General features: G+C 41.2%; 1 protein-coding gene across 1 annotated transcript in view; it reads left to right on the top strand.

The window, feature by feature from the left end:
* The first annotated feature begins 511 nt into the window (after positions 1 to 511).
* Con (Connectin) overlaps positions 512 to 27,025 on the top strand; it is a 370,067-nt gene continuing 343,553 nt past the window's right edge. The window contains exon 1 of the mRNA XM_067155901.2: positions 512 to 1,576. Within this exon, the coding sequence (XP_067012002.2) occupies positions 538 to 1,576 (1,039 nt within the window). The 5' untranslated portion in view covers positions 512 to 537. The remainder of the gene's footprint in view (positions 1,577 to 27,025) is intronic.

The following is a 27,025-nucleotide window of genomic DNA, read 5'->3' as shown; positions in this document are numbered from 1 at the left end:
GGAAAATATTCAGGCAGTTCGGCGTCTCCGAAAACCGTAAGAGTAGTTAGTGGGATGTAAAGCATATACCATTATTACTAGTATTAGTATTTCAAAACTGAATTCGGATGGGTATAATTTTTCAGTATTCATATGACTCTATTACAGCCAGAAGTGAAGTAACCGAGGTCGATAGTTGCAGTCGCTTGTGTGCGGCCAGTATCCAGTATTCGGGGGATGGTGGGTTCGAATCACACAGTCGGCAGCCCTGAAGATAGTTTTCCGTGCTTTCCCATTTTCACACCAGGCAAATGTGGGGGCTGTACCTTAATTAAGGCCACGGCCGTTTCCTTCCCACTCCTAGCCCTTTCCTGTCCCATTGTCGCCATAAGACCTACCTGTGTCGGTGCGACGTAAAACAACCTGTAAGAAAAGAAGTGAAGTAATAGGTTGTGCGTTGAGATTGGTTTTCTTCTTTTTTCAGGTATCTCTTTTTGAAGACGACCCTTCTAGAAGAGGAAATAAACTAGAGCGGCGAGAGAGAAGGGCGAAGGAAGGATGACGGGCAAGTACCTTCTTTTGTTCGTCGTGTGTAGCGCCATCTTGGTGCACAGCGTCTCAGCGAGAGGGCGCAAGGAGAAAGATAAGAAGAAAACCCACAAAGGACACGATAACACCATAAATCTGTGCGACATAAGAGAAACTGGGATTAACGTTTTCTGCTATTGTAACTCCCAGGAGATTCAAAACGCCACTGAATCTACTTGCTGGATATTCAATGGAGAGAAACCCCCCGATCACGCTGTGTGGGATTACTTCGTCACCCAGACTAAACTTCAGAAACTGAAGTTCAACATCAGACCTGACGGAAAACTTCAGTTCGTCCCTACTAAGGCACTGTCCCATCTTCGAGAGCTTACCACATTTGACATCCAGTATGCCAGCATACATGAAATACCACCGTATGCATTTGGCAACCTGTCTTCGTTGACTGAAATTAATCTGTCACGCAATCAAATTGTGGTTCTCAAATCGTATTCCTTTTCAAGGTTACCGAAGCTGTCAGTGATCACGCTAGATGAGAACAGGATAGCCGAACTTCATCGAGATGTCTTTGTCCTGCCGCAGCTGACGAAGTTGTACATCGCCAGAAATAACCTCAGTATTCTACATGATCGTGCGTTTTCCCACCTCCATCGTCTGGAAGAACTAGAATTGAACGGCAATCAGTTAACAGTGGTAACAAGGGAGACATTCTCTGGTTTGAAATCGTTGAAGAGGTTAGATCTCTATTTGAATCACTTGAGTATGTTGGGAGACTTCACCTTCTCCGAGATGCCCAGTTTGGACGAGTTGGAACTGGGTGAGAATGACATCCAGTTCATCAGTGACAGAGCCTTTGATGGTCTAAAGAAACTCACTAAATTAAATCTGGGAGAGAACAAGCTGCACTCCCTCGGGAACGATTTATTCGCGCCAGTACCCAACATCCACCTGCTGGACCTCCGCGAGAATCAACTCACCACCCTGACTTTCGACACCGTCAACCCGCTTATGGAGAACCTCAAGAACATCACCACCACCTTATATATCGAAGGTAAGATTTCAATGTTATTTTTCATACAAGTGTTTGATAAAATGTATTTTTTTATTTCCACTTTCTCCAACTGGAGATTGCCCCTGAAGACGAAGTATTCCAAAAAGACGAAATTAATATTAAATAGTAATTTTGATGCGATTAGCACATTTTTTTCATTTCAGTATACGCACCTGAGCCAAGGCTCTTCTTAGTGCAATGCAGATCAATTACAGTTATAATTGGGGCAATATGAACACTGAACAAATATATAATGTAACAAGATGTAATAGATAAGATAGGACAAAGCTTCAGAAACATAATTACATAATATTTTAAATATTTAGTTACGTTACTATTGAAAATAGATAAAGTTTTCGGTACTGAGTTATACGTAGATATAGAAAAATGCCAAAGAGAATTTTGACCATAACTAGCAGAATGAATGTGATTGTAGTGAATGTTATAACCAATTCTTGTTTCATAATTATTAATGTGGAATTGGTAATTATTGATGTGTTTGTGGGGACTAATTTATTTTGAATTTTATAGACCATAATTATAGAAGCCTTTATGCGAAGATTTGGAAGTGATCATATATTACAGTGCTTACACAAATCTTTAGTCGGAGTCAGAATGGTCAGTTTGAAAATTATTTTAGTGCCCTCTTCCTAAGGACCTCTACCTTTCCAAATAAGTCATCATTACAGCATGCCCAGACATATGTCATATAAGAGATGTGGCTTGCAATGAGAGAATAGTACATAACCCTCAATAACAACAATTTGACACACTGTATGTTGTTCCATTAAAAGGTTTGGGAGATACGGTTCTTCAAGATTTGGTTGGAATATTTCATGTCACTGCAATTTCTTTTATTAATGCCTGATTGAAGTTAAATTATTTGCATCACTGGAGGAGAAAGAGAGGAATGGTTCCTCTAGCGCGAACCACTAATCCTATGACTTTAGTATCATCCAGCTGGTATTCTTGTAGATATAATGGGATTGGTGGTTCATATGTTGTTTTCTTTTCTGCATGTACTTCATTGCATTGTCTCGGATATCTCGAATCTGATCGTTAGATCTATTATAAAGTACTTTCTGTGGTCTTTGAAGGCTATCATGTCAATTCGATTGGTGCTGCCTGTTATATAGAGACCGTGAACCTCCTCGAAGACTGTCTGAGTCCTTAACGCTTGAGCAATGGCAGATCGTCTTTAATGATGCCTAGTGTTTGGTAGAGTTTCTCCATGCGAGCAGCAACCGAGAACTTGAGTAAGCATTTCTACCTCCTTGTAGCAGTGTCGACAACGGTTAGTGTCCATGGTCCTGCATGGAATAGCTCGTACAGCCGCTACATTGCCTGTCGTTTTCAAGGCATAACGCGATTCGCCACAAGATAACCCTTGAAGGCGACTAACCCAGTGATTGGCTGCAGGGTGTTGACGAAAAAGGATAATTCCTTCCCCTTTCTGCGGAAGATCGCACCACTTACCAAATTTAACTCTCAACTTGCTCCTTATTTATTAGGAGTCTAAAAACCATTTCTTTTTATTCAGTGAAAAATAATATTTACCACTATCTCATAATAAAATTACAAACTAATATCCAGGACACGAATGTAGTCTATTGACCCCTCCGTCATAAGCACGAACCGCGAGCTCTGTTGGATCACCAGGGAAAACTCTCAGGACATTCTTGAACTACATGGTGAATAGCCTGCTTTTTAGTGCCACAGTCACAATTTTGGGAAGTTATTTTCTTCTACTTGTGCAGGAAATCGGCACACCTGCCAGTTTTGTTCCTTGTTATGTTAAAAACTGACCATATCTTGCGTGCAATTCAAAGCCCATTGGGGTGGACGATACGCACGGCATCCTGTGTTGTTCCGTGGTAGCATTAATCTGCCATGTGTGTCTCCAGCAGTCATTAATATTAAAGCCGTTGTTAACTAATATCCTTGCAGTTTCCAGGGGTAGGTGACGAGAACGAAGCCTTCCTATACTGATGGTTAGGTTTTCTGCGTGAACAGGAAGATTAGGACATTTTTGTTGTTTTTCTTTACTCCCGTTTAAATGATCTTTCCCGCCGCATAGAAGGAGGTGTTATATGGCTACGTATTTGGTAGCCAGAAAGTGGGTGTAGGTGTGATTGTGCCAGTTATAAGACGCATGGTATGGTTGAGCTGTGTGTCCACACGTCTTGTGCGAGTACTATCCATTCCCCAACAGGGTAGACCAAACCCAGAGGTGCAGTACGGAGTGCCGATGCATAGTAGCCCCATGATATGTCACATAGTTTTTGCAGAATGTTAATTCGACTTTTGATTTTGGCAACTGTTGTTAACAGGGGCATTGCGAATCGGATACACTGATTGTATTAATTTAATAAATATTCTTCATCTTCGATTTTTTAAATTAGAGTCAGTGGATAGATTTCGGAATATCAACATTGTGAACTGGATCCGTTAATTGTTTTAAATTCCTTTTCATTGATTCATTGTTAATTACCATGCTTTGAATTCTGGTGAGTAAATGAATTTTGGAATGTCAGATGTAATTAAATTTCGTCTCATTTCGTACCATTAAGGACCTATGACCTCGATGTTAGTCCCCTTTAAACAACAGTTATTATCATCATCATCAATATGCGCATTTGTTCGTGTTTCTTATAACCTCTTCAAAGTAACCGTATACGTCATTCCAGTTATTTTCTGTATATTCAGTCCAGGTAATGTAATCAAACAAGCTACAGCTGTGTTGATCTAACAATGTGACAAGAATAATTGAAGGGAAGCTCCTATGTCAGATCATTGTCTTCTTCCCGAGTGATGTCAGTCGTCGTCAGGGTCCCCAGAACACAGGAGCTTCCGACCGTCAAGTCAACTGAAGATCCACTTACCTGCTTTCTTGTTCCACAGTCCGGAGGTTTAATTGATTCCTGACAGTGCCTTGGCAGGCATTCAATCTCCGTGAACGTTTTTCATTTAAAAAAGGCAGCACAGCTTTAGAATATTTAGAGCATCCTTAGGAATATACACGCTGTACTGTGAGATCGACCTCTTGGTTTAATGGTCAGCGTTGAGCCTTCAGTTCAGATGATCTCAGGTTCAATTCTCGGCCGCATCGCGGATTTGAATAGCGTTTGATTAATTCTCCTGGCTCCGGAACTGGGTGTTTGTGTTTTCTCCAAGACTCTACTCTTCATATTTTAATAGTAATATAATATTTAGGCACTAATAGGTTACAATGCAAACGTATTTGATCAAGGCGCAAGTATCAACTAGCCGCTGTACAGTAATGTAGTTGGGTTGCATACATTTTAGGGGTTCTGATAGTTCAGATATAATTGTCAGCACATCTGCGAACGCCAAATGTTTGATGTCATTTTATCTTTAACTATCTTGTCGATACACTCACTTGTGTTTCGTTTCCCTAGCTTCGGGCAACTTTATCGAATACAAGATTGAACAGTAATGAATAAATATTCCTTGTCTAAACCCTGTCTTAATATCAATAGATTCATAAATTTCACCCAAGAACTTAACTTTCGATGTGGTGTCAGTCAGTGTTTGTCTGATCAAATTTCTTGTTTTCGCATCTACTCTAAATTCTTCCAGCCGATCAGAAAGCGTTTGTCTATCTAAGGAATCATGTGCGTTTTTTAAATCTGCAAAACTCTCATTATGTCTGGTTTGACGTATTTGTATGCCTTTGCTGGCAAGATGTGGTGTTTACACTGCACTGTGTCTTCTGGCATGGGCTAGAATAAATTTGTTACTTTCATTGACCTCTCTCAGGCTCATCCTTGGCTTTGACGATATGAAAGTGACCGACGTATGTGTGGTGCTAGTAATACCATTCCTTATGCAGCCAGTCGCTGTTATGTATGGTGTGAAAATATTATTCATATGGTCGGTTGGTGTATGCATTTCAGTGGGCTTGGCAGACTGATACGTAATAGCAACTTCTGGCTCGGTGAGGAAAGCAACGGGAAACTATCTCACTCCTCATTTCCCTAATGTGTCTCTTCAGTGACGTCTAGGCTATCTATGACAGCTGTTGGCGGAACTGTGGAGGATCAAATCAGCCTTCGCGCTGCATACCCATGATATATACGTATTTGTAAGACGGTTTTGATTTTAAAATTGTTTTCTACACTTGACCTTCCTTTTATGAAACCTGCCTTATATTCACGTATTACGTGATCCGTTTGCTACTGAAGTTTCGTGAGTAGTGCTTTGGTGAGAATTGTGTAGGGAACTAGTAACAGTGATATCCTTCTGTGGTTACTGTCATAAGATGTATCCCCTTTCTTATTTATGGCGTCTATTAGTGCACAATTTTACATGTCAGGAACTTCTTTTGTAATCCAGATATCTTCAATAATGGTGTGAATCTGCCGAGCTAGGCTATCAACACATTTAAAATTTCTGCTGTTATACCATCTCCTCCTAGTATTTTATTATACTTTATTTCACGAATTAATTTCTTCATTTATTATTATGATAAAGTCAATTCAACCCGTTGAATTTCTTTCTTCTTAATTCGTTTCCATTTTTACGTGCAGCTAAGTACTTGGATACCGCTCGCCTTACAAATGAAAGACTATAAGGAAGTGTGTTCGAAACAAAGTGATTCAAAGAAGTGATGAGGCCGCCCTGGAGATCTGTGCCACAGTTGTAATATTTCATCAGATAAGTTTACTCGAAACTTCTGGGACCAGCTGTATCTTACGAACAGTGGGGGAGCTAGTACATGACCTTGTGGAAACCTACTCGTGATCACCGCTCGTTAAAAGTGGTGGAGGCTGTCTTCACTCCAAGCGCGTGTTGTAGACGGCAAGCCTAGTGAACTATGCCGAGTTCACACAACAGAGGTCCTTTCTCACCGTTTAGAAGAACCTGGCGTTCATTTACATTTCTTAATTGAAGTAATTAGTTGGTAATTTGTTATGCATATTACTTGTCAAACTTAATTAACAGGAGGCTGCTGCCAGGCTCTCTTATCAAAGATAACAAACTTCTTTACTAAACTTATCTGACACAAAATTTGCCTCTGCGTGCTTAACACACTACACATTCATAAATCTTCTCTTAACTTTATCCACTTATCTAATTATCTGCAAGTAATCAAATACAACTACATGCAATATTAGATAAGAACATTTCTATGGCCTTCCTGAAAGTTTCAACGTTAATTATTTCACTTCAAAGATGTGTTATTAAAAATTAACCACGTATTAATAAAGATGGAAATAATTAACAAATGAATTCGGCAAAACTTTTCATATATAAATTTAAACCATCCAAGATGATAATGATGATGATAAATAGAGCGCGGATATTCAAGCATTTATAGACTAGAATGCAAACTTACTGAATCGATAACAAGTAATCTCCAGCCTGGACAACAGTTCTGCTATGAAGTTTGCACAATAATTGCAATAATTGCAGGGAACACGATTTCGGTGGCATCTAAAACATGTTTTCGGTGCCGAAAAGAACAGAAACTTAACAATCCGGGAGATAGTGGATTCGAATCCCACTGTCGGTAGCCCTGAAGATGGTTTTCCGTGGTTTCCCATTTTCACATCAGACAAATGCTGAGGCTGCACCTCAATTAAGGCCATAGCGGTTTCCTTCCCACTCGTAAGCCTTTCCTATCCCACCGTCGCCATAAGACCTATCCGCGTCGGTGCGACGTAAAGTCACTAGCAAGCAAAAAAAAAAAAAGTAACTTAACAAAGGTGGTGAGCATATTTTTTCAAGAACTGTGGACAAGGCAATTCGGAATGATAGAAAGATGTGTTGCCTGTATTTTAAAACTGTATTCTCGAAAATTACATATGTAAAAATGTATTTATTTTGCAGTATTTGGAAAATACGACAACGGAACGTGCAATCAAATGCATTTACAAGATATATATCTAATAAATAAATAAATAAATAAATAAATAAATAAATAAATAAATAAATAAATAAATAACATGTTATGAAACATAATTGGAAATTTAGAAAGGAAGTCTCGGGTGGGGGGGGGGGCGGTGTTGTAGGTTGTAGACCTTCTTTAATAGAAAATAACAAGTGGCACAGTCAACAGTTGATAATAATAAACCAGACTTAAAATGACACACTAAATGGAAAATGTTCGCCATCCCTGCCCTAGGAGATATGCTAGTTTCAATACATGACGAAAGGATGGGTTATACGACACTTCCTACTACCTTAATTACTTTTGAATTCTAACCTATTACTGTTAAACATCGCCAACGGCCGTAGCCGTGTTGAAACACCGGATCCCGTGAGATCTCCGAAGTTAAGCAACATTGGGCGTGGTCGAGAAGTGGATGGGTTGTCACGCGCTGTTGGTGGGGTGGGGATAAGGGAATGGAGGAGCGGAAAGAAACTGACCACCCTGCCGCACGTAAACTCCGGCTCAGGCACACCTCTGCGGACGTTTGGACCTGCATTCGGGCAGAACACACCCTTACCTTACTGTTAAACATGCGGTGAAGAGGAAGAAGAAGAAGAATGGCGAACAATTTCAGAGTTAATGTTCTTTTATTAAATAATAATAATACGTCCCACTAACTATTTTTACGGTTTTCGGAGACACCGAGGTACCGGAATTTAATCCGACAGGAGTCCTTTTACTTGACAGTAAATCTACCGACACGAGGCTGACGTATTTGAGCACATTCAAATACCACCGGACTGAGCCAGAAGAGAACCTGCCAATTTCGGGTCAGAAATCCAGCGCCTCAACCGTCTGACAAACTCAGCCGGCAATTATCTTTTAAATTAAATCAATCTTATAAGTTGGATAGTGTTTACAATAAACAATGCCTTTCATGGAACAGTAAGTTACGACATTACAATAGAGTAGTTAAACCAGAAGCACTCTACGCTGCCGAAACTCTCAACCTACAACAAAAGAGATTAAAGGAACAATTAGAAATTTAAAAGCGAAAAATCATGAGAAAAATTTTAGGATGAACAATCATAAACGGAACTCATTCCCCTAAACCTAATAGTGAAATATACAAGCACATTTCCAAAATTAGAGATGCAATTCGAATGCGACGAATCCAATTTGCAGAGAATTTGCAACGAATGAGTCCTAACATATTTTTACAAAATTTCTATAAAACAAGGCCACTAGACCAAAGTGGTACAAATTATTAGAGAAAGACCTCACTGAATTAGGATCGCCAAATCTACAAGATCGAAAGGAAATACAAAACATCATTCAAACACGGGTATTTGAGGAATAAGAAAGGAAACCCACACGATCGACATGGTCGGAGGATCGCAGTCGTGTACAATCATTCAAGAGGAAGAACTACTGGGCAAAAAAGAAGGCCGAAAAATGTTGATTCCACCTGGTCCGAGGCGACTCATTCGCGAAGAAGAAAGATGTATAGTGTTATGCAACTCATCATGTCAAGATCATAGCCACGAGACTTCCAACACTATGCAGAATCCGAACCACAGAAATTCCCCCATTTAATTTCAAAAATCTCACATGCATTGACCAGTTTTCGAACAATGGCTGCCTTAGAAAACCAGCGACTGTGTCAGCCAGCTTCCATTCCACTCTACCCCGCAATCTTGATTGTAACAAACACTAAATGTGTCCTCAATGGTATATCACATGTCGACAACGTGAAGAATTCCCAATACCGTATGATTGTTCTCGAATGCCTCGAAAATCACACTTCATTCTCTAGATCTGAGCTCGCTATTTTGGAAGCCAATACCCTGGCACTTTCACAGTTATGAAGAGGCATATCATATGATAAACACCGAACACTTATTTGTGTTGGTACCGTATGGAAGTGAAAGCTAAATGGATTCAGGATAACGTATTCATTCGCCGGAGGTAACATACGTGAAGGTAGCGAAAAATTATTGCTGCTTCAAGTTGGTGAGAACAATGGCAGGAAGACTTTCACAATGTACAGATAAAGTCTAAGTTACGAAAGAAGCTGTGCCGATGAAGCGGCTACTGTGGTGGGTGGAGGAGACTAGGTTTCCTTGGAGAATAATAGACTTGGTCATGGAGGGTAAGAGTAATGGCGGCGAAGATTAAACTCCGTTAATTATGCTTTCAGGATAAGACATGTAAGGCTGGATGGAGCCACCATCCCAGATGCTAAAGGATATTGTGGATGTGCAGACGGAATTCTGAAAGGCATAACCGCTTGTAATGAAATGTATGCACGCAACAAACAATACATCTCACAAATTTTAACCTGAAATAGCAAAAAAACAGCCATCCGCCCGGATGCGCTGTATGCCATAGAGTGTGTCTCTTAAAATAGAAAATGTTGCTTGTGAAAACGCAAAATCAGAGAGAGAAAAATTCTCAGAAATATCCAATGCTCTATGCTAGAAGGTGGGGAATTCCAGAGATGGCACAATTTAGAGCTCTACTTCCAAATAGAGTGGCTGTCTGACTGTGTCAGAAAAATGATAATAGCTTTCTATGGTTGTGTGGCAAGATTGCTCCGAAGAGGCAGACCAACCGCCTCCTCAAGAATGTACGTACCACCTGGCTGAGTAAGACTGAGCCAAACATAAAATAACTATGGCTGACAGACTTTTTAAAACAGACAAACTGTAACCTGCTGCTGCTGCTGCTGCTGTTGCTGAAGAAGAATAAGAAGAAGGAGGAGGATAAGAAGAAGTGACAATACCCGACAAATATCAAAGACCAGCAGTTGAACAAGGTTGACGCCAAACATTTACAAATTGCTTTACGTCGCACCGGCACAGTTAGGTCAAATGATGACGAAGTGATAGGGAAGGGCTTAGCTCTGGGAAGGGTTTAACTCTGCGAAGGAAGCGACCGTGGGCTTAATTAAGGTATTGTTCTAGCAGTAGCCTAGTGCGGAACGACGAAAAACCATCTTCAGGGCTGTAGACAGTGGGGTTCGAACACGCTGTCTCCCGAATGCAACCTGATAGCTACGTGAACCAAACCGCTGGGTGTAGTCCAAAAAAAAAAAAGCCTATTCGAAAGAAGAGCAAATTTAGTACTACATTTCTGTTGTAGTCTTGGTCAGCTCCAGAAGAGAGAATCTCTGTTTTTAGATATTCCAACTTCTTGGATTCATCACTCAAACGGCAATACCGAGCCGAGTTCGATTCTCGCACAGTCCAATGATATTTGAAGATGCTTGATTTGCCAGCCCACCGGGCGAGTTGGCCGTGCGCGTAGAGGCGCGCGGCTGTGAGCTTGCATCCGGATATAGTAGGTTCGAATCCCACTATCGGCAGCCCTGAAAATGGTTTTCCGTGGTTTCCCATTTTCACACCAGGCAAATGCTGGGGCTGTACCTTAATTAAGGCCACGGCCGCTTCCTTCCAACTCCTAAACCTTTCCTATCCCATCGTCGCCATAAGACCTATCTGTGTCGGTGCGACGTAAAGCCCCTAAAAAAAAAAAAAATTGCCAGCCTCATGATATCAAATTTTTCAGCAGGCAAGGGAACTCTTGTGGGACGAAATACCGGTGCCTTAGCGTCTACCGAAATCCTAAATGTATCTGAGGGACGTAAAATCAAAGATTGTCCTTCTTATTCTTGTTAGTTTTCCTTTAGGCCACCTGATGTCTGGTCTTTATGGTCTAATACCGTGGTTAGCTGGTTCGAATCCCATTCGTCTAAAAGTGTCGCTATCAGAATGTTTACAAGGAGTGTCGGAGAGGTGGAGGTAAAAAAGTACCGTGCAAAAGAGCCTTGTCCTACAGGTGCCACCCTTCTCTAATAGGTCCTAATACCCTCCTTAAGCTTTTTCGTTTCTTGAGCTCTATTTATTATTATTATTATTATTATTATTATTATTATTAAATCAAGTACTACTACTAAAATGTTTTCATTCCTCCCGTGAAGGGGGAGGCGGGCCTCATAGACGGTAACGCCGTCTCTCGAACCAGGAAATTTGTTACGGTTAAGGAGATGCTCGAAGAAGTTGGGGGAGTTGGCGTCTGTGGCCTATAGTAGCAACTGTGCCGGCATTCGCCTTGAGTGCAGGAGGATGGAAAACTATGGAAGGCCAGTCTCAGGACAGCGGACGGTGGGGACCAGCCCCTGTCTGTTTCCCGAATACAGAGGCGTAGAGCCACGGTAGAGCTGTGGCCAACCCTCCTCTGTTCGGTTGGCTGGTCAGAGCGCAGAGCTCTTGGACCACGGACCAGCCGTTGCCACTTGTAGGCCGAGATCTACTCTGCATCTACCGACAATTAAATTAAGGCGTACACGAACTGTAATTTGTCCTTCATATCGCTTTATGTAGTGGTCCTAAAAGTCCCCTCTTTTTTCCTAAAAGTTTTTCATTCTCCAGATCATCCTATAGAGTATTTGGCTTATTCCTCGAGGTGGAAGTGAGTAAGTGTGGTACCATATATCTACTTTCCAGGATCCCTAGTGTTAGAAGCAAGTTTAAAACGAATGCGCACTCACCAAATAGTTCTGAACGGGGAGAGCTCTGCCGGGGTGTTCTGCACGCCAGACACGCGCACACTCTGGCGGTGGTTCACCGATATGAAGTCAGACCAAACCAATCACTGCCGTCTACTCCCTTAAAGCCTAGCTTGTTACTTTTTTCCCTCCTCTACCCCCGCTTTCCTTCTTGTCGCAATATTTCTTGGCTCTAGAGGTGAGAGAGAGATTTTATTCGCCATATATTGGAGAAATCTGTCGAGGAAAAGCGCAGTCATTAATCGAGTTGACAAGGAAACCGCGTTGAAGGGTTCCAACAGCCACGTGCTCGTAAGGACATTTCTACAACGAAAAATCTCGTACTAGGAAAGGGAAATTAGAAGGCAGTGCATAGAAGGGCGACGAGTTTTCTTCCGCTGGGCTTAGAAGACGAGAGAGCGAGTACAGATTCTTTGGTTGTACCCCTCTTAGTAGCATTTTACGAGGGTACAGATATATGCATCCTTTAATTCCACCCAACGGGATATCAATATTTCTCATAAATGGAAAAATGAATGTATTCTCAAACGAACGGTAAGGCTCATGAGTTGTAAGAAAATGAAAGACGTTCTAGACCTCGCACGTAGACTCCGGATTTGTAGGAGAATGCAAACTTATTTGGTTAGCAGGAAGTTTCATGCAACCCACTCTTCCATACTGTTGCAAGAGTAACATAAATATTAGGGGTTCTGATAACTCGTACACTTTATGCAAACCTCATAGCATACCCGCTGTGCAGGCTAGCGTATACTTGTTACTTCCGTAAGTTTGATTTCTAACCAATTACTGTTCAAAAATAAGTATATTATTATTATTATTATTATTATTATTATTATTATTATTATTATTATTATTATTATTATTATTATTATTATTTGTTTGTCCAACCTTTGTCCCGTTTCTCTACGGGGTTGGGTATAAGGTGAGGTGAGATGAATCTGTCGTGGCGGGTTTTTATGACCCGGTGCCCTTCCTGACGTCAACCTCATCAAAGGAGTTCATGAGATGAAATGCATGACGTGATGTAAGATACTAGGAATGGAGAGGGTGAAACCCGGTGCCGGCACATAGCCCACTCCTGTCGAATTACACCAAGGGGTCTGCTCAAGGCTTAACGTCTCCATTCGACGGACGAATCACCATCAACAGCGTCATATGCCCTCACTCCGCATGAGCAGGCACTCCAGGCTTTTAGCACGCAATCTAGTGATTAGAAACTGTATACCACCACCTCCCCTACCCTTCCGGCCAACATTCTGATGGTGAAAATGTTTTCGACCAACGGGACTAGAACTTGCTAACCTCGGTGTCAGACCATAAGACGAACTCAACGCTTTAACGACCATGACTATGAACATGAGAAGGTTATATAAATTGAAAAATTAGTATAATGGTTTCACCTAGTCAATACTTATATAAGTGTATTTACTATTTCGAAGTCGTAAAAGTATCCTATTAAAATAACAGAATGTATGTCGTCCGCATTAGGCCATCTTCAGCTGTCTAGAATCAACTTATTATACTAAAAGTTACAAAACATGGATGTAATTCACACGCATATGATACATGGTGTTTACAAATTAAAAAGTACATGTTGAATCATCATCAGATGAAGAAGTTGCTAGATGCAATGTAATTAAAATAGAACAGTCCTATGTAAAATGACTATGATGTAATTAAAAGTTTACTCTGTCCTTAAAATTCGTTTCGTATCAGCTGATTCAGTAAAATTGTTGTTCCACTTAATATAAATACTTTTAAAATATTACGAATTCACAAATGTCGATCAAAATTATTCTATGGCAGCCCGACTATTGAGTAGGAATTAACTGTCGTCCGGTCATGTCGTGCGATATGAAGTCTAGAAAGGACACGAAATATTACTAGGCAGCTGAAGATGGGCTAATGCCGCCGAAACGTGTCCTATAACTTTAATAAGATGATTTTACAACTTTGAAGTACATAGTATATAAACTTATAAGTATTGACTGTGTGGAAGCATTATACAATTTCTTTCTATTTATATAGCATAATTGCCAATACGACTCCAAAATGAAATTTATTTCATGTACCAGGGGAATGTCGCAACCTTGTTCCTTCAGATATTCTCGACGGGGAGTGGGACTAATATAAGTAATATCTAAGTCATCGGAATGATGAGAGAAGGGTAATATTCGGTGAAAAGTATGTCATTAGCAATGGAAACTAGGCGAAGAATTACGAACAGAGTAGCTTCGGCTAACAGTGGCCACGGTTTTACAACTGTGAATTCTGGAGGTGGTGGGCTGGTCTCGCCGTAGGCTGTCCTGAGAATGTTTTCCGTGGTTTCTCATTCTCCTCACTAAGGCGAATGCCAAGACAGTTCCTTGAATGTTGTGTGTTCATCAGCTGCCATATTGTTGGATGTAGATCTTGATAGGTGGTGCTATCTTGTTGCGTGATGTGGAAATGTTGTGTGTCCATCAGCTGCCGTATTGTTGGGCGTAGAGCGCGGTGCTATATATTTATTTCGATTTATCGGAACTAGTTATCTTCCCTGTGAGTGGAATGAAAGGATGCATTATCTCTACCCCAACATGTCGTAAGGGGCTACTAAGAGGTGGGACAGCCAAAGAATACGTACTCGCCCTCTCGTATTCTTAACTCAAAAACATGTTCATCATTCGATGCTTCTCCGTCTAAGGGAGACATTTACTACTATCTTTTTTGGCAATTTTTCTCGAAACTGCAAGATTTATTGCTGTTTGTCTGGCTTTACATGGCATTGTATAATTGAAATATATTCTACATCTGCCTTCTATAATTTATTTATAATTCTACCTTGCGTTTTAATTTACTCATTCGTAGAAAAATTAATTGGAACAATATGAGTGGAATTTGTATAGAGGTGAGAGGAATGAGTTAATTAAAATATCTTCATGGTATTATAAAACATGTTGGTTTGTTTTATTAAAATTCTTGTAGAAGTGGTGTATAGAGGAAGAATACTCAGAAAACATGAAGTTTTTCATTGCGTAAATAATGGAGAATATTTCTTCTTCTATGGTGTGTGTTGGCCACGCGTTTTAGGTCACGTAACCGTGAGCTTACATTCCGGAGATGGTGGGTACGAACCCCACTGTCCGCAGCCCTGAAGGTGCTTTTTCCATGGTTTCCCATTTTCATATCAGAAACTCCTCGACCTGTACCTTAAATTAAGGCCCCGGTTGCTTCCTTCCCTTTACTATCCCACCGCCGCCATAGTACAATCATGTCCATAAGTTAAGAGATCTTCGAGATCCCAGGAAAAGCATGGGCCATGCTGATAATATGTGCACTAACAGGTGGCCTGGCAACAATACCGTCCACCAGGCGAGTTGGCCGTGCGGTTAGGGGCACGCAGCTCTAAGCTAGCTACCGTCATACTCCTAGACCTCTCCTATCCTATCTTCGCAATAAGACCTGCCTGTGTCGGTTCGAAGTAGAGGAGATTGTTAAAAATATCCACCATACCGTCCGTTCGGAGAAGAATACGAATTGACCAAGCCAGGTCAGACATGGAAACTATTGCCACTAAGCGACGCTCGCAAGTTGAGAGCACCTGTTTAGCAGCCTATTAAGGCAAGTTGGGTGGGGGTGGGGGTGGGGGCGATACCACGGATAAATTCCACGTCAAAACATTTTTTTAGCGCGAGACTCATTATTGAAGGTGTTGCTCATAGTGTCGGTTGGCAGGCATTTCAGTAGGTTTAGCACACAGATATATAACAATACATTCTGACTGGGAGAGAAAATCAACGGGAATCTACCTCACTCGTTATTTCCTTAGTATGTCCCTTCAATGACACCTAGGCTACATATGACAGAGGGAAACAGACTCACTCACGATCAAATACCTGGGTAGTTATTTCAAAGCAAAAATAGGAAGGGAGAAAGAATGACATGGCAATAATTATAAAATTATTAAATAATGAACGGATCGGTCGTTCCGGGTATGACAACAAAATGTTTTGGCATAATAAAATTATGTGATAAGAAAGAAAGAAACAAAAGTAAACTTAATTCAATATATGAAGGCTAAGATAGTTGATGTCCTGGACTGTACAGGATTGTCGAGAACAACGCGAACAGAGTACTTGAGCATTAGAAGGGTGGTCATGCTGATAAATTATTTGAAAAAAAAAAGGAATGATATCAGAGACGGCCTCAAGATGTAGCAGCAGTTCGCGCTCGCTGTGCCTGGTAGGTCAATGGACAGTAACCGTTGTAGGCGATGCCTCAGCAAGATTGAAACACTTGCACACGCCAGCACGGCGAGACTCTGCGCATCTCTAGACATCATCAAATAAAGAACCTCCGTCACCCAAAGGAGGTCCATGGTTTGGCAGCGAGTGAAAGCACTCGAATTGCCGATATAATTGCCTATAAAGACAACAATGTAGGATATATATAATTGACCCAAGCGTCCGCTTCGAATTCTCCGCTAGTCAACCTGGCGATGTTGATCGTAAGAGGGAGGGAATATACGAGCCCACGGTTCCATTCTACAAGAAATCATACAATCTAAAAATAATGGAAGTCATAGGCTTGCTAATCGGTAGTAGGGACACGATACCTCGAAAATTCGTTGAGTTCTGCAAGACATTCTACCTCTCAAAATCATTGATTGTTGACATTGCACTTTCTGCCCTGAAATCGTCAATAAGTATTTATGAAATGATCTTCGGCGATTTTCCTTAACCTTCAATAGACTTTTATTTATTTTTCCATTACGCAGTATTAGTTACTAGTATAATTTTCCTTTAGGACCTCTGAATTGAGGAAGTTACTGTGCAGACAATATTTATCAGCTCCTGAGCTTATCAATCAGATCACTTCGCGGGCGAATTCAAATGGGCTTTGCGAGGCGGTGTTGTTATATCTGTAGGCCCTACGTGGCTTAAAACAAGCTTGAGAGCACAAAATCTTCGGCAAGGGGCGGATTTGAACACGCACCTCCGATATTTTCTTGTTTTTCTTTTTTTTTTTTTTTTGCACGCACAGACACAGATTGGTCTTATGGCGACGATGGGATAGGAAAGGCCTGGAAATGGAAGGAAGCGGTCGTGGCCTTAATTAAGGTACATCCCCAACATTTACATGGTGTGAAATTGGGAAACCACGGAAAACCATCTTCAGGGCTGCCGACAGTGGGATTCGAACCCACTATCTCCCGGATGCAAGCTTACAGCCGCGTTCCCCTGACCGCACGGCCAACTCGCCCGGTCACCTCCGATCTGACATGATCGCGGCATAGCAAACACGCAACTGGCATATCGGTTGAAACCCACCGTGCATGTGTTTGATGGCAGCCAAATGACATGCGTACAGTACGCCGCCTCAAAAAAGCGATGTAATTGGCCAACTTATACAGCTGATAAAATGACAACGACAATGAATATCGATTTTTTCAAATTATTCATCAGTATGACCAACCCTTTAACGCTCATTTCCCCAGCTCATGTTGTTTTAATTTCTCTATACAATAGGCGAGTCTGTGTGAGGTAGAGAAAGTATGCCAATACTAGCTTCTTTACATATACAACATTTTAAAATATTCCTTATTTAGACCTTGCCCAGATTTTCAAAGTTACATTTCGATTTATAAGACGTTTTCACATCAAAACACTTTTAAGGCATGAATCCGTAGACTTCTCAGCCTGTTAACACTACGTTGCTTCGAATTCGAATGAAGAGCACAGCGGTTTAATTTAATAACACTCCTATGGTGATATTAATTTGAGGTTTCCACTGGTATTAGGTGACTGCTACAAAGCTCTCCGCACAGCGATACAGCTAGCCTGGCCCAGATTGAATTGCTCTTTCATCTCTGCGGTTACAGATCAATCTTCTCGACGTGGTTGCACTCTCTCACAAAGATAGGTATTAACACTCGGATTTTCACTCTAGATATTACTACCAATGGATTTGATTCTCACTATGAAGGATTCTAATGGAGAGAATTGACCTCATAATGTTGGAAGAACAGGTTTTGCGTGCGGGTAAGATTACCATTTTGCTTGACGGATTTTCAGTTACCAAGTCTTGCTTGTTATTGTTTGCTGAAGGACGGCAGAAGTGGATATACGTCTTAAGGGTAAAACACAGTAAAGTAGCTCACACGTAGAACTGGTGTGAGAACCTATAAAGTACAATAATAATTTACTGCCCGTATCAAATAATAATAATAATAATAATAATAATAATAATAATAATAATAATAATAATAATCCGCCTCTGTGGTGTAGTGGTTAGCGTGATTAGCTGCCACCCCCGGAGGTCCGGGTTCGATTCCCGGCTCTGCCACGAAATTTGAAAAGCGGTACGAGGGCTGGAACGGGGTCCACTCAGCCTCGGGAGGTCAACTGAGTAGAGGTGGGTTCGATTCCCACCTCAGCCATCCTCGAAGTGGTTTTCCGTGGTTTCCCACTTCACCTCCAGGCGAATGCCGGGATGGTACCTAACTTAAGGCCACGGCCGCTTCCTTCCCTCTTCCTTGCCTATCCCTTCCAATCTTCCAATCCCTCCACAAGGCCCCTGTTCAGCATAGCAGGTGAGGCCGCCTGGGCGAGGTACTGGTCATACTCCCCAGTTGTATCCCCGACCAAGAGTCTGAAGCTCCAGGACACTGCCCTTGAGCCGGTAGAGGTGGGATCCCTCGCTGAGTCCGCGGTAAAAGCCGAACCTGGAGGGTACACAGATGATGATGATGATGATGATGATGATGATAATAATAATAATAATAATAATAATAATAATAATACCGAGCTCGATAGCTGCAGTCGCTTAAGTGCGGCCAGTATCCAGTAATCGGGAGATAGTGGGTTCGAGTCCTACTGTCGGCAGCCCTGAAGATGGTTTTCCGTGGTGTCCCATTTTCACACCAGGCAAATGCTGAGGCTGTACCTTAATTAAGGCCACGGCCGCTTCCTTCCACTTTCAAGGCCTTTCCTATCCCATCGTCACCATAAGACATATCTGTGTCAGTGCGACGTAAAGCAAATAGAAATAATAATAATAATAATAATAATAATAATAATAATAATAATAATAATAATAATAATATTCACTACAACTGGTAGGAAGTGGTCCACTGAACGCATGAAGAGATTTTGGGAGGAGAAAAAGAGGGAAACCATCAGGCCAACGAACAAGTTCAAACGCGCGCTTTGAATGGACATAACGAAGAAAGAAAGAAAGAAAGAAAGAAAGAAAGAAAGAAAGAAAGAAAATAATAATAATAATAATAATAATAATAATAATAATAATAATCACTCGAGTCTGGATTTGTAGGAAAATCTAGATTGGAATGCAAACGTATTGCAGCGAGTAAGCAGTAGCCTGAACTGTACCATGCAAGAGGGTTATGTTATGAGTTTTACTTAAATAGTAGGGGTTCGATCTATCAGAACCCCTAGAATTTATGCTACTTTCGCTACATAACGGAAGATCGGGCTAAACGACATTTCCTAGTAACCAAATTAGTTAGCATTCTAACGTATTCCGAAACCCCATGGCGCAGCAGCAGCCCCGAAGGGTCATGGCCTACCAAGTGACCGCTGCTCAGCCCGAAGGCTGATAATGAGGTGTCGTGTGGTCAGCGCGACGAATCCTCTCGGCCGTTATTCTTGGTTTTTGAGGCCGGGGCCACCATCTCAACCGTCAGATAGCTCCTCAATTGTAATCACGTGGACTGAGTGGACCTCGAACCATCCTTCAGATCCAGATAAAAATCCCTGACCTGGCCGGGAATCTAACCCGGTGCCTCCGGGTAAGAGTGCTAGGCACCCTACGCCACGGGGCCGGCTATTCTAACGTATTACTGAAATTCCGGAGACTAAAAATCATTGATGTGGCAGATTTCCTGTAGTTCGTTTGTCTAGCAATTTCTTAAATTATACTAAAGAAGTTGGAAATGTATCGGTTTCCTTTGTTAACTTTTTCCAATCGCAAATTCTCCTTCCTATAAAGGAGTATTTTCTTCAGTTTGTCCTCTTGTCCTCTTTCGCACCTTTAAAAACCCCACTCAAGATTATTCGTCTACTGTCGTCGTTCCAAACCGTTTCTCCTCTTGACAGCTCGGAACAAACCGCTTAGCAGAGCTGTTCCTCTCCTTACTCCCAGTTCTTCTCACCCCAAAGTCTCCTACATTTTCTCAACACTACTCCTTTGTCGGGAATCACCCAGAACAAATCGTGCTGGTTTCCTTGAGATCTTTTCCTGTTCTCGAACCAAGTAATCATGGTGAGGGTACAATATACTTCTAGTGTACGCAAATTCAATTAGGCCCTATTGGAATCTCACTTAAACGCCATCTCCTTTACATCCGTACCACAACCAGTAAATAGTTGCATAACCATGTGAAGAGATCTGTAACCTTTTTTTTTTTTACAATCTCGTTTACGTATTTACCCCAATGAAGAATTTTTCTTAAATTCCAAGAAAGAACAGCCCAACTTTTGCGGTCCAAATGTTGTCACACTGTATATTTTCTGTATATTTGAATGGGATTAAACTGATATAGAATTTCTGTGAAGTATGATCAGACTTCAATACGCTTGAGGGAGTTCCACCAACCTCATACATCCATTGCCAGGTTCATGTTAAGAAGGGAGGAAGTTTGCCGGAGATCATCTACCCGCAGAAATCGTACAACAGGCAACTTCATGTTCCACGGCAGTACTTCCATGGAAGACTCGAGTTTCGTCTCCATGCTCTGATGGTTGAAATTGATGAGAATTATACAATGTAACAGTTACGTCAACAAGGTGTAATTGAGCATCTGGGAAATGAAATGAAAGGGTGGATGATAATAAGTAAGGGTTTTGGCAGAGAGAGCAGCTCCTCAGAAAATATTATTGCTGTGGAGGTTTACGCATTAAAAATCCCATCTTCTTCTTTCTCCTCTCAGTCTTACCTGGTTGGAGGGCAGCATTGTCATCCTCACGGTAGAGATCCTTTACTTTTACGTACGTTCGTTCATTCTCGATGTCTGTCATACATTATTTTCTTGGTCTCCATCTTCTCTTTTTGGCCTCCATCCTTCCCTCCATCAGATTGGTGCACCAGGTTGAATGTCTTAACTTGTGACCTATTAATCTATTACTTCAGCATTCTAATCTTTTTACCAGCTGGTATTTTACATTCAAGCTTATCAGCACATCTTCATTGCTTACCCTACTGGCCCAGGGTACTTTCAGCATGCTGCGCCAGCACCACATTTCAAAGACCCGGAATTTCTCTTTATCCCCGTTCATGAGAGTCCATCTTTCTGACCTATAGGCAAACACTCCGTACAAATATATTACAAAAGTGAAAAGGAGCACTATTAAAATTCTTATTTATAAAGTTATATTTTAAAAAATAAAAATAAATTATCTCCTGAACAGTATGATGTTATTTGGAAACTTCAGTTTCTTATGGATCTCAATGCTATGAAAAAAGAATGATACTGCACTTCATCTTTCGCCTGGCCTATTTTCGCAAATCCCTGGGGTCTGCACTTTATGTGAATTTGACTCTTATTTACGGCCAGATGCCCTTCCTGATATTAAATGTGGAAGGATGTATTCACTATTGCATGTTTCTGTGGTAGTAATAACAATGTTACTGGTTTTACGTTCCACTCGCGACATTCGGAGACGCCAATATGTCGGAATTTCGTCCCACACGAGAAAATGGAATTTGAGTCAAGACGACTATTGCAAAGCTTTACAGTCTAAAATACAGGTTAATGTCCTATGCAGGTGACACTTGGAAGTCTACGGACATATATACTGTACAGGACTGACTACAAGCAACTCACCAAAAGATTAATATGCCCGTAATATTAGAAGAAGCGTTTTGACAGATAGAGCTGGAGAGTGGAATATTGCACGGTGTTGCCACATCCCTACATTAATTTCTCGCTCCCCTAATTTCCGGCTCACTTGTTCGTTCGTTCAGACCGCTGTGTTCTGTTGTAACTCAGAAGTGAGAGGTTTGGCGACTCCAAGCAACTCGATGTGGCCAGCAGGCTGATCTCCATGGCAACAGCAGTGGGTTCGCCTACGTATCCATAGCAACCATACCCCTTACTCCGTTCTCCCAACCCAGGCAGGTTGTAAACGGACCACCCTATAAGAACTGTCATAACGCATCTTTCAATATTATGAATATAATAAACTCAACCAAGCGAGTTGGCCGTGCGGTTAGGAGGCGCAGTTGTGAGCTTCCATCCGGGAGATAATGGGTTCGAACCCAATTATCGGCAGCCTTGAAGATGTTTCTCCGTGGTTTCCCATTTCCACAACAGACAAATTCTAGGGCTGTACCTCAAATAAGGCCACGGCCATTTCCTTCCCACTCCTAGCCCTTTCCTATCCCGTCGTAGCCATACGAGCTATACGTGTTGGTGCGTCGTAAGGCAACTCGAAAATGTAATAATAATAATAATAATAATAATAATAATAATAATAATAATAATAATAATAATAATAATAATAATAATAATAATAATAATAATAATAAACTCACATAATACCATGGTCAACTGGCTACAAGAAACAAAGGAAGACCAACAAGAAATGACATCATAAGGAATCGCAGAGCCCTTGCGTCCGTAACCCCCCGTCCGTGGCACTACAGCTCTGAAGGGTCTTGGCATACCAAGTGACCACTGTTAAGCCCTAAGGCCTGCAGATTACGAGGTGTCAGGTGGTCAGCGCAACGAATCCTCTCGGCCGTTATTCTTAGCTTTCTAGACCGGGGCCGCTATCTCACCGTCAGATGGCTCCTCAGTTCTAATCACGTAGGCTGAGAGGACCTCGAACCAGCCCCCGGATCCAGGTAAAAATCCCTGACCTGGCCGGGAATCGAACCCGGGGTCTCCGGATAAAAGACAGGCACGTTACCCCTACACCACGGGGCCGGCCTTGCATCGTTAGTATGCCCCAAATATTTTGGCAATAATAGGTTAGTATGCGAAGTAATTTGATTATGAGGAAGTGCCGTGCAGCCCGCTCTCCCGAAACGTATTGAGAGTAACATACATTCTAGGGGTTCTAAAATATCGTTCCTCTACTTTTTATGCAAATCTCGTAGCACGAGCGGGGCGCAGACTAGAGGGTACTAGTTATTCGCTTAAGTAAGTTGCGTTCTAACCTATCGCTGCCTGAATATACGAGCTTTAAATATTACTAAGAAAGTGAAAATTTACGGAGTAATCTAAAAATGGAAAATTTTGTAATAAATGAATATTAGCGAATTCATGAAAGATTTTGGGAAGATAAGCTGGCGAAAACCGTCACCATCCGAAGCACTCATTGAATGGGCAAAACGAATCGATATCAGTCCATATATACGTAGCAAAACCAGATTTCATGTTACTCTCGTAAAGAGAGGCCGCTTATCGAATCACGGCCAATACCTGCGGTATTTATGAAATGATCCTCTGGTGCCGATTCCACGTACAACTAAAAGTTTCGTGCCTATGTTCATAGTCAGATGAAACAGACTTAAAGCTTTTCTTTGTACCTTGTTAAGAATATGGTATGAATTAAGAATCACTTAATAAGTGAGATAAGAGAGGTTCCTTTTAATTTATTGCAGTCTTCGCCACAAATCCTGGCTAGCACTTTGTTAGCAGTCGCAACCCGTCGGTGTCTTCACACTTAACGCGCGCGTCGCGGAGCAAAACAAAGAGCAAGGCAAAGTGAAGCTCTTATCCTCAGCCATCGCAGTTCGTAGCAGAGGATATAACTCGCGCTATTCCGGCAATGATAGATGGCGTCATTTAGATGGAACCACGAGCCCACTGCATACCCTGAAAAATTCGACGCTCCTTCCTCTGTCTCTCCTCTATTTCTTGTTCGACTTTTTTGGTTTCCCATCCCGAGAGGAAGAGAGAGAGAGAGTTATGTTCCGCAATAGTAGCTATTGTTCTGGCTTCACGACGATAAGACGTGGGGATTGCTCTAGTGATTTATGGGATAACGTGGCGAAAGTATTTAGTGAATTTAGTTGTGACCGGAACAGGAAATGTTCTCGTCCCTTGGGTTGTTTATAGAGTTGAACATTCTTTCTCCTTAATCTCAGCTGCACAAGTGATTGTGAGACCTTTGAAAATAGAATTCAATGTCCATTCATATATAGCTTTCCCGAAAACGAGGGAGGTAATAGGGGCGTGGATAATACACCTGAATTACGTGAGTGAAGTGACGCAACAAAATTTGCAACAGAAGTGACGTAACAAGATGTTTCACCTAGCAACAGTGACCTTGAGATGTGAACGGTCTGTAGATTTGTATAAATAGAATGTTTTCAAATAGAAGGTAACAATACATTTCAATAGGAAGTGCATAAATACAGGGCGAAGACGAACTCCATAGACAAACTTTCGGTGGTTGTTCAGGCATACCTTCTGAGTATATTGGTATAAGAGACCCGTGGTCTCTGGTGGCTCTTTACAGAGTAATTGCATTTCGTTTGGTAGGTTGCACGAGTTATCTTTGTACCGGTATTGCACTGAAAAAGGAATTTTGTCCCGCAGGAATTATTTCACGTGCCGGAAGCCAACGATGTCGTGATCATGGTGGTCGACATTTTGAACAGAACCTGTAAGGGAACAGTTCTGCACTTGTTACGTACTGTACAGTACTGTACACTGACAGAACACATTGAACACACTATGACAAAAGTGTACGAGTTACGTCTGAGGGTTATTGCATTATTCTGTGTTCTGTTTTGTGCATTTTAGTTATTGCATATTACAAGCTTTGCATTACTCTGCATTTTGTGTTGTACGTTTTAGTTATTGCGTATTACAGGCTATGCATTACTGTGCATTTTGTGTTGTACGTTTTAGTTATTGCATATTACAGGCTTTGCATTACTCTGCATTTTGTGTTGTACGTTTTAGTTATTGCATATTACAGGCTCTGCATTACTCTGCATTTTGTGTTGTACGTTTTGGTTATTGTATATTACAGGCTTTGCAATACTCTGCGTTTTGTGTTGTACGTTTTGGTTATTGCATTTGATAGGCGTTTTCACTGATATGAAGGTTATCACAGAAACAAGGATGATTGGGGTAACAAAACAAATAAATGATAATGAGCTACCGGAGACCACGGGTCCATTTTAGCAATATACTCAGAAGGTATCCCTCAACAACCTCCCAAAGTTTATCGTTGGAGTTTGGCTTCACCCTGTCGAGTGTTATCAGTTTCAATAAGGACATAATTATTTATGATCACTTGATTTTCGCAAAGGGAAAATTACTTTGCCTCTTTTATTTGTAGACAATAAAGTTAAATCTCAGGGCACACATATTACTTTCTTTATTGTGTAATTCTCCAGTACAGAGCCGAAATTCAAAGGAATGACTAGAGTAACCTCGTAATATATACCCACTAGACCCCGAAATATTATGCAGTAATAGGTTAGAATGAAAAGTTGCTGAAGGAAGCAACAAGTATACTCTAACCTGCACAACGATTCTGCTATAAGGTTTGCGTAAATTTTAGGGGCACGGGTTATCAGAACCCCTAGAATTCATGTTACTCCCGCTACATTACGGAAGAGCGGACTAGTCGGCTTTTTCTAATAACTAAATTTGTTTGCACTCTAACAAAGTACTGCCAAAAAATCGTGGGTCTAATACTTACAACCCCTCACATTGCTGTAAAGGTTCTCGTGTAACCCCGCTCATTTCGAGTGGTGAGAGTAGTGTACAATCAATTTGTTTTAGAATACTTTGTAGTTTCTAATCATACCCGTTTTAATGTAAAACATGTCGTTCTCTATACGTGGTAAGCACTGCAGCGCAGTAGACAACGTTATCAGCTGGTGACACTCTAGAGAAATGGGGAACGTCTAAAGAGAGCCCAGACATAATCTCCAAATGGCAGTGTTTGTCTCCTCCAGCCATCACAGCGGATATTGGAATCTCGGAGACCAGGAGATGGGGAAAGGACTGCTCGGAACAAATAGAATCGCCGTGAGTTCATATCCCCTCGCGGAAGTCTCCTAGGTCCTTGTTCTCCGTACTTCGTTAACTGGCCTCATGTTCTTGAAGTGGAAAGAAAAATCAGGACGTCCAACTCGCTTCATCGGTCGTGGGACGATGCGATCATGAACTGTAAAGATTCAGCTACACAGTTCAATCCTCTCAGAACACTTAGTATTAGGTCATTATTTATTTATTTATATATTTATTTATTTATTTATTTATTTATTTATTTATTTATTTATTTTACACTCACATTGGTGCACTTAAATCAACGTGTATACATCTAAGTCTTCAAAGAATTAACTGGGAATTCAGCTTTCATCATATTCCTCCTTTCTCAAAACCTCTCAATTCCTTCCGACCTGGCTACCCTTTCTTCATTACATATGACATATTGTCTTCGTTGCCAAATGTTAGTTTAAGTCTTATGTGTTTGTTCTTCAGAATCCTTTTCTTTTCTCTATTTGCAGTTTGTTGTATTGTAATACTCAACTCTTCTAAATCATCTTGGACATCCTTGAACCAAGTATTTTTTTATTTTACTTTTCCAAAAGTAGTTAGATAGTTGTTTCAATAAGTCTGTTTCATCTAATCTTGATATATGATGGAAGCAGGCCTTTCTTCTCTTCCTCATTTTGTCTGTTATTGACTCACTTTTCTAGAATACCATTGCGTTAGGCAACAATCTCCTATGTCCATCTACCTGGTGCGTTTGATCAATTATTGTTCTTATAATCCTTCTGTCAATCTTCTGCAATCTATCCGTCGATGATTTGGTGTTCAATTTAAATAGTGTTCCACTAGTGTAAGTGGCTTCAGGCTTAATGACGGAATAGTAATGTTGAAATTAGGCATTCATCGAAAGAGATTTCTTCTTGTATGTTGGCCCAGTAATTCGTTGTGTTCGTTTTAATTGAAGTGTTCACCTTCCAGTAAAGCTCTCTCATTGGAGTTCCAGGTTATAATTTCACCAAG

The sequence above is a fragment of the Anabrus simplex genome, chromosome 11, assembly GCF_040414725.1.
Source record: "Anabrus simplex isolate iqAnaSimp1 chromosome 11, ASM4041472v1, whole genome shotgun sequence".
In the NCBI taxonomy this organism is placed as follows: Eukaryota; Metazoa; Arthropoda; class Insecta; order Orthoptera; family Tettigoniidae; genus Anabrus; species Anabrus simplex.
The sequence above is the reverse complement of the archived record's forward strand: the minus strand, read 5'-3'. Positions and strand labels throughout refer to the sequence as shown.